The sequence below is a fragment of the Lampetra fluviatilis genome, chromosome 33 (genome assembly GCF_964198595.1).
Source record: "Lampetra fluviatilis chromosome 33, kcLamFluv1.1, whole genome shotgun sequence".
NCBI lineage: Eukaryota > Metazoa > Chordata > Hyperoartia > Petromyzontiformes > Petromyzontidae > Lampetra > Lampetra fluviatilis.
The window spans coordinates 7,562,509-7,580,174 of NC_136307.1; the positions used below are offsets into that span (position 1 = coordinate 7,562,509).

General features: G+C 42.4%; 1 protein-coding gene across 4 annotated transcripts; it reads left to right on the forward strand.

The window, feature by feature from the left end:
* The first annotated feature begins 1,000 nt into the window (after positions 1-1,000).
* On the forward strand, positions 1,001-17,092 carry CEP128 (centrosomal protein 128). 4 transcript variants are annotated; one of them, XM_078872014.1, is made up of 25 exons: positions 1,001-1,162; positions 4,283-4,477; positions 5,307-5,393; positions 5,535-5,664; positions 6,181-6,293; positions 6,895-6,986; positions 7,358-7,391; positions 7,901-8,017; positions 8,220-8,303; positions 8,400-8,474; positions 8,685-8,814; positions 9,024-9,172; positions 9,434-9,892; positions 10,464-10,723; positions 11,439-11,700; positions 11,969-12,133; positions 12,403-12,570; positions 13,091-13,150; positions 13,347-13,539; positions 13,863-13,912; positions 14,017-14,040; positions 14,160-14,237; positions 14,337-14,450; positions 14,724-14,829; positions 15,364-17,092. In XM_078872014.1, exons 2-25 carry the CDS (start codon positions 4,331-4,333, stop codon positions 15,450-15,452), a joined length of 3,186 nt encoding a protein of 1,061 aa, XP_078728140.1. In that variant the 5' UTR covers positions 1,001-1,162; positions 4,283-4,330; the 3' UTR covers positions 15,453-17,092. The 4 variants fall into 4 exon arrangements, with proteins under 4 accessions (XP_078728140.1, XP_078728139.1, XP_078728141.1 ...); XM_078872013.1 differs by having other exon boundaries at positions 4,286-4,477; XM_078872015.1 differs by having other exon boundaries at positions 4,286-4,477; positions 15,373-17,092.
* Positions 17,093-17,666: the final 574 nt, after the last annotated feature.

Here is a 17,666-nt window from a genome sequence, read left to right on the forward strand (position 1 = left end):
TCAACCCATACGGTTTAGCCGTATTCTTGTACAGGGAAATTTAGTTTTCAGGTCTATACAGCGTACAGCCGTTTCAATGCGGGCAAATTTTTTGTCCATTTGTGTTTCTCACTTGTGATGGAACTTTGAGATGTATAAGGGCACGGGATGACCAATACGGTCTGAATTGATCTGCAATATTGTAGGCACTTAAGGGGGGGTTAAGAAATGCCAACGGGTTCAACCATTCACATGCACAGCTCAACGTTGACAATGTATGGGGGGCCTAAGTACATGACACCAACCAAAATAATGACCAAATTACAAATATTTTGGTGTAATAAAACAATCACGTGGCTGAACACACATAAAAAAACCCACACACAACACATGTGAATCATAGCATTGGCTATCTAAACACCGACACGTATCTACTTACGCGATCTAACCCCCCCCCAAACCCCCCCCCTCTATTATGGATAAACACCGAGTGAATATGGGTTTTTATTATTTGCGCGAGCGCGCGTGTTGCTATTTGCTTTGCAAGTTTCGTTGTGGGCGAGGGCTGGGCTGGGTTCCACCACGCTGGGTGGGGGGGGTGTGTGGGTGGGGGGGTTTCGGGGGGGGGGGTGGGGGGGTTTCGGGGGGGGGGGTGGGGGGGTTTCGGGGGGGGGGGGTGGGGGGGTTTCGGGGGGTTTATGGGGTGAGGAGGGGGTTTCGGTGGGGGGGTTTCGGTGGGGGGGTTCGGTGGGGGGGTTCGGGGGGGGTTTGGGGTGTGTGGGTGGGGGGGGTTTATGGGGGGTGTGTGGGGGGTGGGTGGGGGTGTGTGGGTGGGGGGGTTTCGGGGGGGGTGGGGGTGTGTGGGTGGGGGGTTTCGCGGGCAATGCGCCCGCGAAACGCAGCGGCAGCGCCGAGGCCACCCCGGGGCTGGGGGGTGGGGGCTCAGGGGGGGTTGGGGGGTGGGGGTCGCGGGGTCCTTCGCCTGCCAACGGCGGCCATTTCAAGCCGCCTCGTAGACGCCGTCAACCCGCGTGCACTCCCCAGCCGCCTGCCTCGCTCACGGGGAGTCGCCGCACGCTTTCATTCAATCGTCGTTGGGGTTTATATTTTGTTTTGTAATCCTCGTCAAACTCTCGCTTGTTGAGCCGTCGCGGTTTGCAGTGGCGGGGTGCCGTGGAGAGGGGTGAGTGTTGATCCGTCTCACGTCGGCACTCATAATTCGTGATTCGGAACGAACTTGTCCACTTTAGTTCGTTCGCTGCGGTGGAGCCGTCAAATTCTCTAGGTAATTCGTTCGCGTGTATTTGGCCATTCGGTCATTCATTCATTCATTCGCCGGCAACGCAAGGCGTCGATATTAAAGTGTCGGCGAGTGCTGTGAAGGCGAAGTTGTCGAATCGATTTTGGATCCACATTAATCATCTTATGCTTCAGCTAACTTATGATTTATGTGAATCGATTTTGGCTCCACATGAATCATCTTGTGCTTTTGCTAACTTATGCTTCAGCTAACTTGTGCTTCAACTAACTTACTGGTAAGTTAGCTGAAGCATAAGATGATTAATAAGATGATTTATGTGGAGATGATTTAAGTGAATCGATTTTGCCTCCACATTAATCATCTTTCTAGATTTGAAGCTTTCGTGACTGCAATGATCCATACTCGTAGGTTTTTTTTCGGTAAAGTCACGTCGGTAAAAAATAAATAATAATAATAAAAATAATAATTGCGTGACTTTACCGAATAAACCTAAGAGTATAAATGATCTTATGCTTCAGCTAACTTAATGGTAAGTTAATACGTTACACTACTCGTTAAAGTGTCCACGAATTCGATTGTATTATCAATTGTTTATAATCTGAGGCGTGGAGACGAGTTGCCAACTCATTCCCCGTAATTTATTTTGCAAACTTTATTGTTGTTATAATATGACAGCGTTGTTAGTGTTCACGCTGATTATATATAAACTTTAAATGTTTGTGTAAGAGCGAGCTGTTGTGTGGTGAGACTGGGTACGCTGTACACAGAGAGTTGGTAAATTAATATTATTGGTTATTTCGGTAACACAAACAATCATCATGTTATGATGATTATTGCTTGTGTTGCAATAAAACGTCGTGAGAATTTTATTGTATTTTTTAAATTAATTTACAATTTTATTTATTATTATTTTATTATTTTCCTTCTATGTGACTTTACCGAAAGAACCAAGAATATGAATCCCTGCAGTCACGAAAGCTTTAAATCGAAAGTTTGTAAATTATTACACGTAATTACTTTATGACCCTTTAGTCAATCTACCGTTTAAAGGGTCTCCGTCACTTGGGCGTCGGTGAAGGTGGTGGTTGGGGTGGGGTTAAGATAACAACTCATTCTAGATTTGAAGCTTTCGTGACTGCAAGGATTCATACGCTTGGGTTTTTTTTGGTAAAGTCACGTAGTAAAAATAAATAATAATAAATAATAGAAATATTTTTATTATAATAGAAATATCTTGTATTTCTATTATTTTCATTATTTATTTTTAACTACGTGACTTTACCGATAAAACCTTAGACTATAACAACTCATGTTAGTCGTCTCGATTACAATTCATGTCGACGTCTTTACAGCACCTTCATATCGTACACTGTGTACATATCCACACGCCTAAATGCACATATGATACTTATAGTGCATATACATATATGCCTTACGAGTTTTTAGCTCTAAGAAAAGGTGCATGAGTGGTAGGTGATATAAAACACCGGTCCTAACCCTCCCCCATCCCACCCACTCTTCACACTGACCCCACACTGACCAACGTGGCGAAGCAAGGTAAACATTGACCCCCCCCCCCCCCACGATCTACATGGCGTGGGGAAACTTCATCCATTTGGGGGCTTGAGAATGGTCGGAATGTAGTTGTGTTACTTTGTACGATACATCCACTGTACTGTATTGTCACGTTGAGCTCAAAGAGGAACTGTTGTGGGCTAGTGTCGACACGAGTGCCCACTGGGTTCCGCTTTGGTCCCAATTAATTTGGCGAATGGTGAGCGGATGCTTTATACAGTACTTGTACAGGGTGATACAGATGTATTGCGACCCCCCCCCCCAAATTAATTGACCCTTTCCCCTTTTTTCTTTGCACATTCATTTATGGCTTAAATAAACATAAAAAATGTTTTATTAAGTCTTAGAGAATTTAAATGGGGGTTACAAGACATATGGATCACCCTATACGATATAAGTCATGTATCAGCCCATTGAGACGAGAGATTCCACGAGAGATCTAGGAAAAACACAAGCACATGGGTTCGTAATACACAAAGTAATATTACGTTTTATAGTGCAATTTGGCAGGGCAGTGTACTTAGAATTATTCTTGGAATGCATTAAAAGTGCCCACTCAATTAGTCTTGGTGTGGAGTGTTAAGCCGTTGGGGCGGTGCTACGTCGTTTGCTTCCTGCTATAGCGCCGTCTTGTGGCTGAGAGGTTGATGTGTCGATTAGCGGCGTGAAAGTTTGTAATGCGCTTGACACTGCGTGGGAATTCGGAAAGTTAGCTTCACTGTGCATTGCAGTTGAAATACGATTATATATCTGGAGACCAATTTTCATTAGCCTGAGCGCATTATGCAAGTTGGTAGGGTAATCGGATAGACATTATCTTGACACGTTTCATCTACCATATTCTCAGAAATTATTGTATTGCGATACAAAACATTAATACATCGAAAACTAAAGGTAATACAATCACTGCACTTTGATTGGCTAGGTCACAATGAAGTATCTGATTTTTCCCAATTCATAAGTTTTAAAAAGTAAAAAGTCACCAGGGTATGATTCCAGGTCATGGATAACATTATTGGCGAGTGATATCTGAACCAGTGCTGAGCCCCTAACTTTCGATCTATAATAGCCAAAGTGGTGAAGTATGGTCAAACAATCCTGACACTGCGACGAGATCCCGTGTTAAATTGGCAAAGGATTGTAGAAAGACGACCTAAATGGGGCACTGCCTTGATGTTTGTGAATAATTCTGAGAGCCTTGGAGATCTGAGGAGCTATATTGGATAGGGACACCCATACCAATCAAGTATTCAGTAAGAGGCGAGACAAAATGTGCTCACTTCACCAACTAGCACTGACCAGCTTGGTTAAATGTGTCAACAAAAATATATTCTATTGCAGGATCGTAAGAGATTGAAACGGCTTTTATTATCAGCCATGGTTTGCTCATGGCTGATGATGATCATGGTTGACGATATAGAAATGACTCTTAACATTTTCTGACTCGCGTACATGTGTGACTTTAAGTAGCAGGCAGGGCTGCATGAAGGAGTGAGCGGCACATGGAGAGCGTAAATGGATGACTCATCGGGAGAGTCGGAGAGCAGCGACTTGCAACAAGGCGCCCCACCTCCTCGAGATGGCCGCCGGCACACGAGGCGCCACCCGGGTGCCGGAGATGGCATCGCCCGCAAGATCAACACTCTCGCCAGCAGCTTGCAGGTTTTCTAAACGGCGAACGATCCATCGATTAATTTCCACTCGCAACATGCATCGAATTGTGCACGTAAAATGTATGATAATTATACAAATGTTAAGGGCAAATCAGATCGAACATACAAGATAATACAAGATAACAAATTGATCTTTGAATGGAGGTGGCTCAGGTCAGACCGCTGAGCTGATAAAGTTGGGTTCAAATCCAGGCCATGTCCAAGGCTAAATTACAGCTGAATTGAAAATAGCAAGTAGGAAAGTGCTGCCCCCTAGTGTCATTTGAAATGTTTTTTTCCTTCCATGCAGAACTTTTCTTAATAAGGTGTTATTCCACTGCTCTGTGAGGGTTCCTAAAGCCTTTTTCCTCTAATGATGATGCTGATTGCACAATTGGGAAAAATATGTAAACATTTATATATATAACAAAAATCAAGTGGTGGGTGAATTCTTACATGCCTATGTTCTACCATCAGTTCTATACCAGGCCACCGTAAACTTTGCATATAATATACTCCATTAACAATTAATGACTTGAGGTTGATGAGTTAAATCTCATTTGAAAGTTGTTGGGGAATTGGAGGGAGACACTTTTGACCTATCGTGTAAAGAGAAACATTTTTTAAATAAAATCACAGGCAAGCTTCATATATTAAAATACTGTTCTTGCTTGAGTTATGCTTCTTTGTATAGATCAGTTATGGATTTACTTTTATCATTACACTAATTAGCTTTTAAAACAAAAACATAAAAATTGTATGAAGATTTTGTTTGGTGTTTTGATTATGACAGGATTTTATATGTTAGTAAATAACTTCAGAAAATTTCTGCTTTTTAGGATACAAATCGTAATCTTCGAAGTGTGGACAGCCTGCTGGGCCAATACAGGGACTACACAGGCGACCAAACAGAAGCTATGTCTAGAGTGAGTTTAAATTTGCTCCCAACTCTTTGTTCAAACAGTTTATTAAAAAGGTATGTCTTGTCATATCTTTTATTAATGAACATTTTATTGTGAATACTTGCATCTGCACCCACACATATAATGTTGTGTTCCAACATTTAGTTGCGCGACAATCTAGAAGAGTCATTGGAGGATCTGAGAAGCCAGAGACTGAGTCGGAGTGCAGGAGTACGGGGGGCATCTACACTGCATTCTCTTCATGCGAGTGATCTGGATGACACCAACAGCAGGGGTAAAAGACCTGCAATATTCATTATTGCGTTGAAATACATCTATTTCATGGACCTATACTCACTTCGTCATCAGCCTTGGTTAGTCCAATGCTGGATGAAGACCTCTACAAGCTGCTGCCATCTCTCATGATCTTGCGATGTAATAATCCAACAAGCACATGTACACGAGCTGATTTCATTGGTTCATCTCTTCTTCTGGATGTGTTCCGTTCCTTGACTGCCACTCTGTCATTATTCTTGGCCATCTGCCCTCTCTTCTAGTGACATGTTTTGCCGAAGCCCGCTTACTTTTCTTTTCTTGAAATTTCTTGAAAGTTTCAATGTTGTCGTTTACATGTGTATATCCTCTAATATTTGTGTTCTGCTTTCTGTTTATCAATGTAATTTCAAGCAAGCATCCATGCTTTTTTGTGTACTTGTTAATGACCATGTTTCTAAATCCTATTTCAGAGCAGGTATTATGCATTGATAAAAAAAGCCTCACTGTTTATGTAAATATTTGTAATGTTCTTCAGAAGGCCGGCAGTATCGGCCCACCTCGCCACTCAGGAATTATGGTAGTCCCACACGACACAGGAGATCAAGATCTGTCGTGCGGTTTGCAGATGAGGCCATCCCTCGAAGCCAGGTGTGTGCTTTGGCTTCCACTCATTGAGGCTAATGAATCCTTTTTTGGGTTTCTACTGTGTGTGTCTGCAGTTGTGGTGTATGTGTTTGATGTGTTTTTGGGTTGTACCACATGTTGCCGGCACGATGTCCGACATTTCACTCCCAAGTGCTCGGAGCTTCTTGCCGAACAACATGCAGTACAACTCAAACACATCGGAGAGCATGTTTAGGGCATTTAATTTCGTTTCTATTGATATCATAATTGCACGCAGAAAAACGAAAACAAAAATGATTGGTGCCATACATTGAAATGTCTAATGGTAAAAATCCTGCCCTGCATGCGCGTCTTTGTTTTAAAGTACTATGCGGTAACTGATAAGCCCTGCCTCTTGTTGTTTAATATGGCTGAAGCTGACCAATCACATTTGAATCCACTGTGCAGTTTGAACGTTCAACATCTACTTAAGTTGACCTGGATTTGATTATCAATTCCATACTTTAGTAATTGATGGTTTATTATGAAAATAATGATAACAAAAACGTAGAATATATTAAGAACATAAAAATTGTTTGAAATATGTAAACTCATCTTTCGTCTCATTTTGTTATTTCTCATTTAGTTGCACAGAGTACACCAGTCTTTACGAGATCTCACGAGCGACCAAATGCGGATTGGTGATGATTTGGACAGGGAAATAGATCGTCGAAACAGGTACAGATTTTTTGACAAATGATAACTATTTCTGATTAAATTTTTGCAAGTTTGGTAATTTATTATGGTACTACTGCGTAGGTTTTCGCGGTTGTGCTATATAGCTCTCTGATGTGTTTTTGGGTTGTACCGTGTGTTACACGGCACGATAACAGACTTTACTCCGTGTGCTGGAAGGTTCTTTATAAACTGGGGAACGGAAATAAACTGAATTTTTATTTGATACCTGACGAAGCTCCCAAGCTCGAGGAGCGAAATGTCAGACGTGCGCAATAACTCGCACGTCTAACACAACTCGAAAGGACCCCAGAGAGCTATTTATTTAGCTATTTATTATGGCGTTATAAAACCAATGTGCAATGTATTTTCAGACCACTTGCACAAGATGGGAACACAACACTGAAGGTGAATTTTTGGGTCACATTTCACACTGATTTTATTTTCCTGTGCGTGAACCCCTTTTTCAGGGTAGAGGTTGATACCAGGCGAGCTATGCAGGACCTTTCGGAGAGCCTGCATGATTCAAGGAGCAGAGATGGTGTATGTTCTGTCAATCATGTATCCACTTAAACAATGTAGATACTTTAATTCAAGTCTTTAGTAACTTAATATGTGTAAATGCACATTTGTGTGTGTAATTGTGCACACGGTGGTTAAATATAGGCAAACTAAATTTACTGAATACTGTCATTTTGCTTTCATGCTGCAACAGGGAGCTGTGTAAGTATACTACACATTTGAGTTTCTGATAATTCAACATGAAAATGTAACACGTGACACTTTTTTTGATAATTTAACGGTTTAGTTATATTTTTGGCATGCCCTGTATGTAAACATGTACTTGGGTTAATTGGTAGATAGTGTGGTATTTGTTTGGTGAAATGCTCACTTTGTTACCTCGTGGGAATTTGCAGAGCTCCGATCGTGTGGAACGCCGGCTCCAGGAGATGGAACGGGAGATGCGAATAGAGAGGGAGATGATGGAGCGCAAGCAGGACCAAATTGGGCAATTGTCATCAAGTCTACAGGAGGCATGGATTTACCTTAAGTCGTTTATTGTAAACCCATTTCAGACTGTATTTTGAAATAATCCTGTGCTGCTTCGCTGGACAAGTTCATGCATTTGTTTTAGGAATAAATATGTTAACACAGTAATGCACGTTCCCATTTTTTGTGCATATGTACATTACTGCAATGAAAATGTAAAATATGTTGTGCTCTGCTGGCTGGCAGGTACTCTTAAAAAAAGAAGCCAAATCTGAAGCCGAGTCGCTATTGAAGACCAAGATGCTCAAGACTGAGTCTGAAAAACTTCAAGTAAGCATATGGCTCTTTGAATACTAAATCAATCTTATGAGGAATGTTATATTGTCGACGTAGTGTTTTTAACATTTGCAATGTATCTCTCTAAAGCTTGAGCAAGACCTTGAGCGGTTGCGTCGCAAGTTGGATCAGTCGGAGGGTGGCCGAGATGCCCTCTTCCAACAGGTTTGTTTGATGATGCAATAGAATGCAGTTTGGCTTTATATTCAGAGTAATAAATGAAGAGCCCCAACATGTTTACCTGAACTAATACTATTGTAAAGAAACCGTTTTGTACTTGAAAAACAAGATAAATGTTATCTTTAAAAACAGTGTCCGTAAGAATGTGGAAGTTTTATTATCTTGCGTCGGTGGTTGTGCCTTGCCTGGCTTCAGATTGATGAGCTGCGCTTGCAGCTGCGACGAGCCGAGGAGGAGAGGGCAGGGTTGCAGCACCAGATTTCCCAAGTGTCCTTGCAAAAGGTTCGCCGAACCGAAGAGGAAGACACGAGCTCGCTCCGGGCTGGTAATTCCTTTTTTGTCTCCACTTGAGCAATGGGCTCCGAGAGGAAATTTCCATATGGTGGCTTTGTTCATGAATGTCTTTTGCCCATATGTGAAATGTGCTTTTTAATTGGTCAATTTATATACTAAAAGATGTGCGTGCATGCGATTGTAGAATGTACCTCCTAACAGGCTATATTTTTGAATTATTCTTTGTGTTGGATATCCAAGTGGAGAGGGAGAAAATGGATCTGGAGCGACAAGTTTTGGAACTGAAAGCACAACTTAATCGCAGTGCTGTACTCACTGAGATGGATGAATTAAAACATGCTCTGCAGAAGAAAGAGAAAGAGATTGCAAAGCTCACGGCTCATGTAGAGGTAAATTATTCTGGTCCAGTAAAAAAAAAGTCATGTACTTTGATATGATATATGATTAAACTGGTTGTAACGTCTACATTAAAGTTCTCATGCAACTTAGTGTAGGTTGATGTGTGCAAATTTACTTGTCAATGTAAGAGCTTTCCAAGTTTAATATCTCTAAATATGTGTTGGCTCGTACAATTTTTTTTTACAACTTAACAGAACAATTTATATGAAAATTTACAATCCTGAGTTATATTACATTGTACGCTTTGGCAGCTGCTGTCGGCCGATGTGGACAAGCGCGAGAGACACACTCTGCGCATGCTGGAGCAGCTGAAGCAGCTGCAAGGCCAGTACGAGGTGTGCGAACGCGAGAGGCGGCGGGCTGAGGTTCATGCTGAGGAATTGTCCCGGGACATCGAGGGCCATCAGGTGCAGCTTCGCCAGACGGACCAACAGCTGTCCGAGGCGGAGCGGCGTCGTGACGAGCTGAGGCAGAAAGCGCAGGAGTCTCTGCGCCAGTGGAAGGGAAAGTGCCGGTCTTTGGAGCGCGAGCTGGACAAACAGAAGGAGGTTGTGACACGCGCCACAGAAAAGGGCGGGCAGCTGGAGAAGGAAAGTGAAGCCCTTCGCTCGCAGTTGGTGACCGGGTCGCAGAGAGTGGACGGACTCAAGCGGGAGCTGGACGATGTGCTGGCCAAACGAGCCCAGCAGGAGGAAATCATCCGCCGCAAGGTGATTGGTCAGCTATGAGACATGTTGTGTGCGTGATGAACATAACTAATCGGCTAAAATTGCGATGATTACATTCCTCTGAACATTGTTAAAAACCTGTTTCTTTTTGCATGTTTTCTTTCACTTGCACAGTGCACATGAAAGAAGGTAGATCTGAATCATTTCATAAGAACCCATTAGACCAGGATTCTCTTTCAATGAAGACCTGGCTTGAAATTAATATTACAAAACGCCAAACAAATCTATAAAGAAAAACACAAAACCACCATTTGACAAAGTTTAAATTATTTATGCTGCATCCTGGTTTTGGAGATTCCGCCATGGGGTGTAATGGTTGTTACACTGGATTTGCAACCCAAAGGCAGTTGGTTTGATCTCCCATCTGGGTACACCACAGTCCATCAGCAGATGGAGTAAAGTGTGGTGGCCAGCATGGAAGAGTAGACAAAATATCCCTCGAGAGGGGCTCTCTAGAGCTCCCACTATTGGAGAGACCCTTCTGTCAGCAGTGCCATGAGTAAGGAATTGCAGGGTTGCACCTGTACCTTTTACATTATATTCTGGTTTTGAGGACTCTGACCTGGGAGAGCTGCGCCTACTGCGTTCGGAATTGGAGCGCGAGCTGGGCGATTCTCGTGAGCGGACGGAGAGGCTGGACGTGGAGACACAGCGCCGAGGCTTGCAGGCAGAGCAGCTCCGGGAGGAGAATCGGCGTCTCGAGGAGGAGGTTGCTGTGCTGAGCTCACAGCACGAGCGCGACCGCCAGGCCTCGCTGCAGCTACAGAAGGAGCTCCGCGATCAGGGCTTGCAGCGAGCAGAGATTGCGACCAGGTGAGAAAACTGCCTTTTAAAAGCATTTCCGAAAGATTTCGGGATGGTGAGACATTGAACTCGTCGTGAAATATACTTTAAATATGGATTTTGTCCGACACCCACTGTTATGGTTTCAAATTGATATGGCATGAAATGGTCTTCACATTAAACTGTGTTAACATTTGAGAATTGGCATTGCTTTTTTTCTTTCTGAAGGCATTAAACACAAGTGATATAACCTTTAGTGACATCCACCTGATTTTGCAGTTGAAAGCAATAATACCTGATAAAATACATTTTATTGCTTGTGAATTTTACGTTGTTTTCAGTCAGGCGTGGGGAACCTATGGCCCATGGGCCAGATACAGCATGTAGCTGCACGTCATATAGCCTGTCGCTTTGAGCGCTATTTATTCATCAATACAAGTATCTTGGCTGCACTAATTGGGTACTAGAAGGGAATATTTTGGACTTGGCAACGATGTATTTTATATTGCATAATTGTGAGAAAACAGCTTGGTTAAATCTTCATTCACCAGTGAATTGATTGTGGCTGATGATCAACACCGCATTTATAAGTTTTGTCACTTATAAGTTTAGTCACTTACATCACTGCAAGGGCCTCCAGCAGTGACAGAAGTGACTGGGGTTTAACATGCGGTAAATGGATACAAATATTGCAAATTCCTATTCAGCCTTCGGTAAGGAAACGGTTTCCGACCCAATGCTCTAGGTTGACTGAGGAGGAACGTCTGGGCAAGGAGCTCCGCACACGGCTGGTGGAGTCTCGGGAGGAGACGGCAAAAGCGCAGGCTGAGGTCACGCAGCTTGAGCGCCAACTTGCACTGGAGAGGGACGCGCACCACCGTGAGGCTGAGGAGCTGAGGATTGAGGCACAAGTGGCTGCCACCCAGCATGAGGCCAGCACCCAGAAGGCAGCGCATGCCTACAGGCAGGAGCTTGCCCAGCTGGAAAACCACATTGAGAGCCTCAAGGTGCACATTTATCATCTGTCAAGCGCAGCGTCTATTAGAAATGCCTCTCTTTGTCTATTAACACTTTTTTTTCTCCATCATAATGCTACAAAGTATCAGTTTGCTTTGGGAATCCCACTGTCTGCGTTGTACAATTTGACTTGATGCCGAACATGCTGACCAACCACAAGGCTACTACTCGGTCAGGCCAGATTTTTACGTCAGCGCTGCAGCCGTTTGTCTTTTTGTGTGTCAGTCATTTTTCAGTAACGTATTTCTTTCATCTCAGGCAGAGCTTGTGGGGGAAAAGAGTTCCGCCAAGTCTGTGCGCACACGGATGGACAAGATGAAGGTGGAGTGCGACCGTCTGACCTCGGAGCTCGGCCAGCGTGAGGAAGAGCTTTCTCGTTTTCGTCGCAAATACCAGACTGTGCGCCAGGACCTGGAGAAGAAGGTCCGTTTCATGCCTGTGTTTAATGCAGACATTTATTGTGAATACGTGTTTTCAATTTGTCTGGAATGGCAGCCATTGAATGGCGACATGTATTAAAATGAACCTACAAAGCGCAAAACTGTTGCTGCGTTGTCTGTGATTAATGTGTTATGTCCCTGTGCGCCAGCTCCATTCACTCGTTGGTGTCTTGACGCCGGTGTGGATTGGGGGGGGATTGCTTGTGTGTGCGCATGTGTGATCTGTGCGTGCGTGCCAATTTTGCTCGGCAGAGCGAGCTGGCGGCCAGCCGTGGGGAGCGTGAGCAGCAGCTGGAGGAGGAGACGTGCCGTCTGGGCGAGCGGGTTGCCGGATTGGAGACCGAACTCGAGTCCGTCCTGGGTGCTGTCGGCAAAGAGATTGTGGCCCTTTGTGAAATCGTCTCCAAGGACGCTGCTAAGGTTAAACAAAACAAATGAAAACAAAATAAACTAAAAAAAAACACGAGCGTATTATATATAGAGACGGAGGAGATAACTCGACTTGCAATCCAAAGCTCAGCAGAATCCATTCAATCTCCCGGTGCGGCAGTTGGAACGGTGGGCAGGTTTCTTAAATCCCCCACCCAGCAGTATAATTCGGTTCACTGCAGGTATTCAATTAGGACGTTACATGTGGTGAGGTACTTCCATCTCTTCTAAGACATTTGGCTAGAGTGGAAGAGCAGGCCAAATACGATCCAGAGGTGCTCTCAAATTCTTGCGAGTGGAGACTCTTCTCCCAGCAGTGGTGTGAGCAAGTAAACCACAGGGCCTACACCTTATTACATGGAATAGATATGGCATCATTGTCATATTGCACACATGTTTGATACAATTTGAAATGTTAAATCTGTAAACACTTCCCATTTTTAGATAGTTGAATTGTAACTTTTGAGGATCAATCATAAGCTGGTCTTATTTGTTTTATTTATGCACGCAGGTATTGGCAAAACATGATGAACTACCAAGAGACCCCCATAGGTGGTCAGCAGAAATGAAGGTGAGTCGTGTTGTATTAGCAATGTTTGTCTCATGTTACGACTTGTACTTGTGGGTTCCTTTGGTTGTAACGGTTTATATTGCAATTAAAACAGTACTTAAGATTACTCCCATGTCACTCTTCCATCAGTTAAATTTCATTACGTCATATCCGTACTTACCAAAGTCGCTGCTCATACGGCTTTTTGTGGGCGTAGGCCAAGCTGCAGTGGGTGCGGGAGGAGCTGGCGGAACACATGGAAAAGGAGCAGCGCCTCCGGCGGCAGTTCCAGCAAGTGCGCGAGCAGCTGAGGGGAGCGGCCCAGGGTAAAGATTCCGAGCGGCAGCTCTACATGGAGCAGCTCACCAAGCAAGAGAAATTACTCGCCGAGATCCACCGAGAGAAAAGAGGTACGGGGGGGCGGCAGGTGTTAATGAACAGATCATGCCAGCGCACGTTGTCCCGGCACCTTGCGTTCAAAATTTATCGCCAGTTTTTCGCCTCCCACCCTCCCGAAAATGGATGTAATGTGGTTATAATGCTCTTAAAACACCCTGTCTTGCACATCTGTAGGATAACGTTTTTGACAGTAGGTGGTTGAGAGTCTTATGGTGCAACTTAGGCCATTCGTTTTCTCACACTCATTTTATCAAACCTGCAACAAATAATAACTGCAGTACTTTCTGTGATTCTGTCCATCAAATAAGTGAAGTGTGCAAATTCCTCTTTTAAGATCTATTGGACAAAAACAGAAAAAGGGATGAAGAAGTCCGTGTTCTACAGGTGATTGTCAAGATTACTTTTAACTTATAACAGATACATTTAATTTAATATGCACAACACTTTAGCACAAGTTCTCTGACCATTGTATTCTGTCGTATTCACAGGATCGAATAGCAGATCTGGAAATCGTGAGTACTTTTATCACAACCTATAAAAACAACTGCCATATTTGAAAGACGTTTAAAATTATCTGCTTTCAAATTTTGCCTTTCTGTTTGTTTCTTGTCAAAATATCTTTTTTTATCAGAGTACACGGGTAGCATTGGATCACTTGGAGTCTGTTCCAGAGAAACTGGAAGTTCTTGAGGGACTCAAGGACTTGGAAGTATGTGATTGACTTTTGGAGTGTTGTGTTAGAATAGATCATTCAGTCTTATGCCCTGAATTGAGCAGGCTTTCTCACCGTATATGTTTGTTCAACCAGGAATCTCACCAAGAGCAGAACAGAATTCAGGAGCGATACTCCAACTATCGAGAGTCTCTGGGTTTTCTGCAGCACCAGTTGGATGAGTCAAAACGCAAGGTCGAAGAGTACCGGGTACCGACTAACCGCTGCACGTCTGCTTAGCTAACTGCCTGCTCTTCCTATTTTATTTTAAGCTATAGGAAATGTTTACATCCTTTTACATACATAATATGCTATGGGCATATCGCTATTGGCCGAAAACACTAATATTTGTTTTACATTATCAATCTTTATTTTTTTAAAGCTTGGACCATTACAAACTATAGTAATTATGGAAGCAATGAATAGTTGACATGGCGTGAGTTTATATCGGTAGCTTTGTTCCCTCCCCCCTTGGTTCTGCAGGAACAGGAATTTGATGCATCCCTCCGCGCATCAAGACTGTCGGCACTGTCCTCTTTGCACGAGGGGGGAAGCTTTCTGAGCAGCTCGGCTCTGACAGACTACGCAGGTTGTGCTCTTGGCAACTGACCTTGTTTTCTCATGCAATATTTCAGCTTGTTACGTGAATTGTTTGTTTCATGGCCAAGCGGTAGCACGTTTGCCTCTCGTTCCAGAGGTTCACGGTTTGAGCAGGTGTACTAATACTACGGCTGTATTAACCAAAGATACGTGCTTTTTCACAAGCGCTAGGTGCTTTGTGCCAGTATAACAGTCCAAATTTGCAACATTTTCAAGATCCCTGAAAATTATCTGAATTAGTCAAACCACAGCAGCACTGCCCACTACTGGTCGATGGCATCCACCTGGAACATGCCTTCGTGCTCTAAGAATGAAGCAAATACGAAATGTAGCAATTGTTATAATTATCGATCGTGATTTATTTTCAAACAGAATGCTGCTCATGGAAGAAAAGATATTTATTGGGGAAGGCATGCATATTAGGTTTAATCCTGATTTCGTGCAAAATTTAGATTTGTCTAGAAAAAATGCAATGCAACGGAGCAGTGCTCATTTGTAACACATCACCTGCGTTTTTGTACAGGTGGCCAAGATAGGAAGCCGTCACCGGATTTGAAATTGTCGCCACTTAAAGAAAAACAACCTTCGAAGCAAAAAGTCCGGAAGAAATGAAATAATGCTCGAAGCACTTATATTTTTATTGTCACGTTTGCGTCAAACTTATGATTATACAGTATTTTGTATTCAAACTTCTATTTTTGTAATGAAAAAAAGTGTAAATATGTGAATCCATGAAACATAGATGTGTGTGGGTTGTGCAAGTAATTTAAAGCGATCCCGTTTTGTAAGAGACTCGTGTCTGCATACAGTACGTGCACAGCCAGATATGCCAGGCGGGGAGGCACAGCATACAAATAAGCTGCACGTCTTTGTTGCATCCACATCTGCCGGGCCGGGAACAATTATCTCCTGGAGGCGTTTTTGCTACAAACACAAGCAAGGGTGAAATGAACCCTCAGCGTATTTACTTGAACTTTCCTGATAAATGCGTGTGCTGTACACATTGCTAGATTAATGAGCTAACAATGGGTTTGCGGGTTGGCTGTGTTGGCTTGAATTTACTTCACGCAAAAAAATCTACCATTACAATGAAACGTGGCAATTTAATCGGTATCCATGAGAACGCCATTATGTCAATAACAGGTGCTAAAAAGTTTTTCATTTTTATGATCCTGCTGTACAGAAATTATTTGTATAATACAATGCGGATGTGTGGGGAAAAAAAATCATTGTTTACACAGCGCAGTATGTGTAGACTACATTTTTGTCAAAACATAGAGGATATTCTACAATGTACCTCCAAAATAAATGTAATCATGTAACAACACAACTGTAATTTGGATTTCCAGGGTACAGCGCATACTTTTGTTCTCAGAGTTCTTCACCATGCACAAAAGTTTTGAATTGGTGTATCAACTCTTGTGAAAATATTGCAATCAAAGTAACAATTACGCAACCTGTAACGCGCGCAAATGAACAAAAGTTAGAAGGCAACTCGTGGGTGCATTATAGTGAAATTAATCAATATTTACATGAGCTTAATGCTGCCTTAAATAAACCAGAGCATCCATTTTTATAAATATTTAGATATGCACATGTGGCATTAGCTAAATTAGAATTTCACTTTCTGACAACATTTTCCCGTGTTCCAATGTCATTGATGTAAACAACTTAAGCGAAAATGACATGAATCACATGATCTTTACCACTCCGGATGACAGGCACTTTTTACTTAATTAACCAATTATAATTTACATTATTTCTATGCAGTCGCGTGCCTCTGGAGCCCTATTGTAATTTCAAAAACCTGTTAATTGGAATGTGCGCATGAGCGGGCATTACAGACAAGCTTTTAAGTGATGCATTCATAAGTTGCACCAAAAGGTTAGCAGCAAGTGTAATTCTTGCGAATTATGATTTTGGAAAGTTAGTGATGTGCTGTTATTGTGATGATGATTACTGGTCCCGGTGTTCCTGCTGTGTTTTTTTTTAAATCACGTTTGCTGTGAATGGGTGAGTGCTTTCAAAATTAAGTGTTTTTTTGTTTGTTAAATCGAGTGTGTTATTTATATGACCCTGATTTTTTACAATACAAATTTTGTAAAATGTTCATTTGTTGAAAATATTTATTGAAGTGTTGAAAGAAAACGTGTGTGCATGTCAGGTTTTGGCATTTGACCTGTGTGCAATGCAGTATGTAATAAAACATGTCTGATGAGTTAGATTTTTCCCGTTTACTCCAGATAATAACATAAGCGTGTTTATAAGTTATTCATTTAACATGGAATGCAGTCACAAATCTAAACGAACCTCCACTAGAGGGTGATATTGTATAGTATAGTACTGTTGTGAAAAACATGAACTACATTGTATTTTCTGTGGCCATTTCGAAATATTTCAAGGCGCATTATATAACGGATTTTTTTGGGGGAATTTAATTTAATGGTATATCCTTAATGATAATGCGGCGATTATATAATTACAGGGAAATTAACAAAAACATTTCTAAAATATCTCCGTAGTAATGTTGGGATGCTTTTGTAAAGTAATGCAAACCATCGTATGCCACTTGTGCAGCGAGTATTATTCGTCTTGGTTGCGGATTATTTTCTCCTTCCATTGCAGCCATTGCTGGCCCTTTTATGAAAGCGATAAGAGAAATGACAGCTACAATAAAACATCTTTTTTCATGTTTTCTCCCCCAATATCACAAAGCCCAACAAGCAAGCCCAGCTGATTTACAATTTTGCACCACGTTTGTTTACGGAATATAGAGGTGGTGATATGGTATGCTCGTGTGAAAAAAAATACATTTAGTTCTGGTTT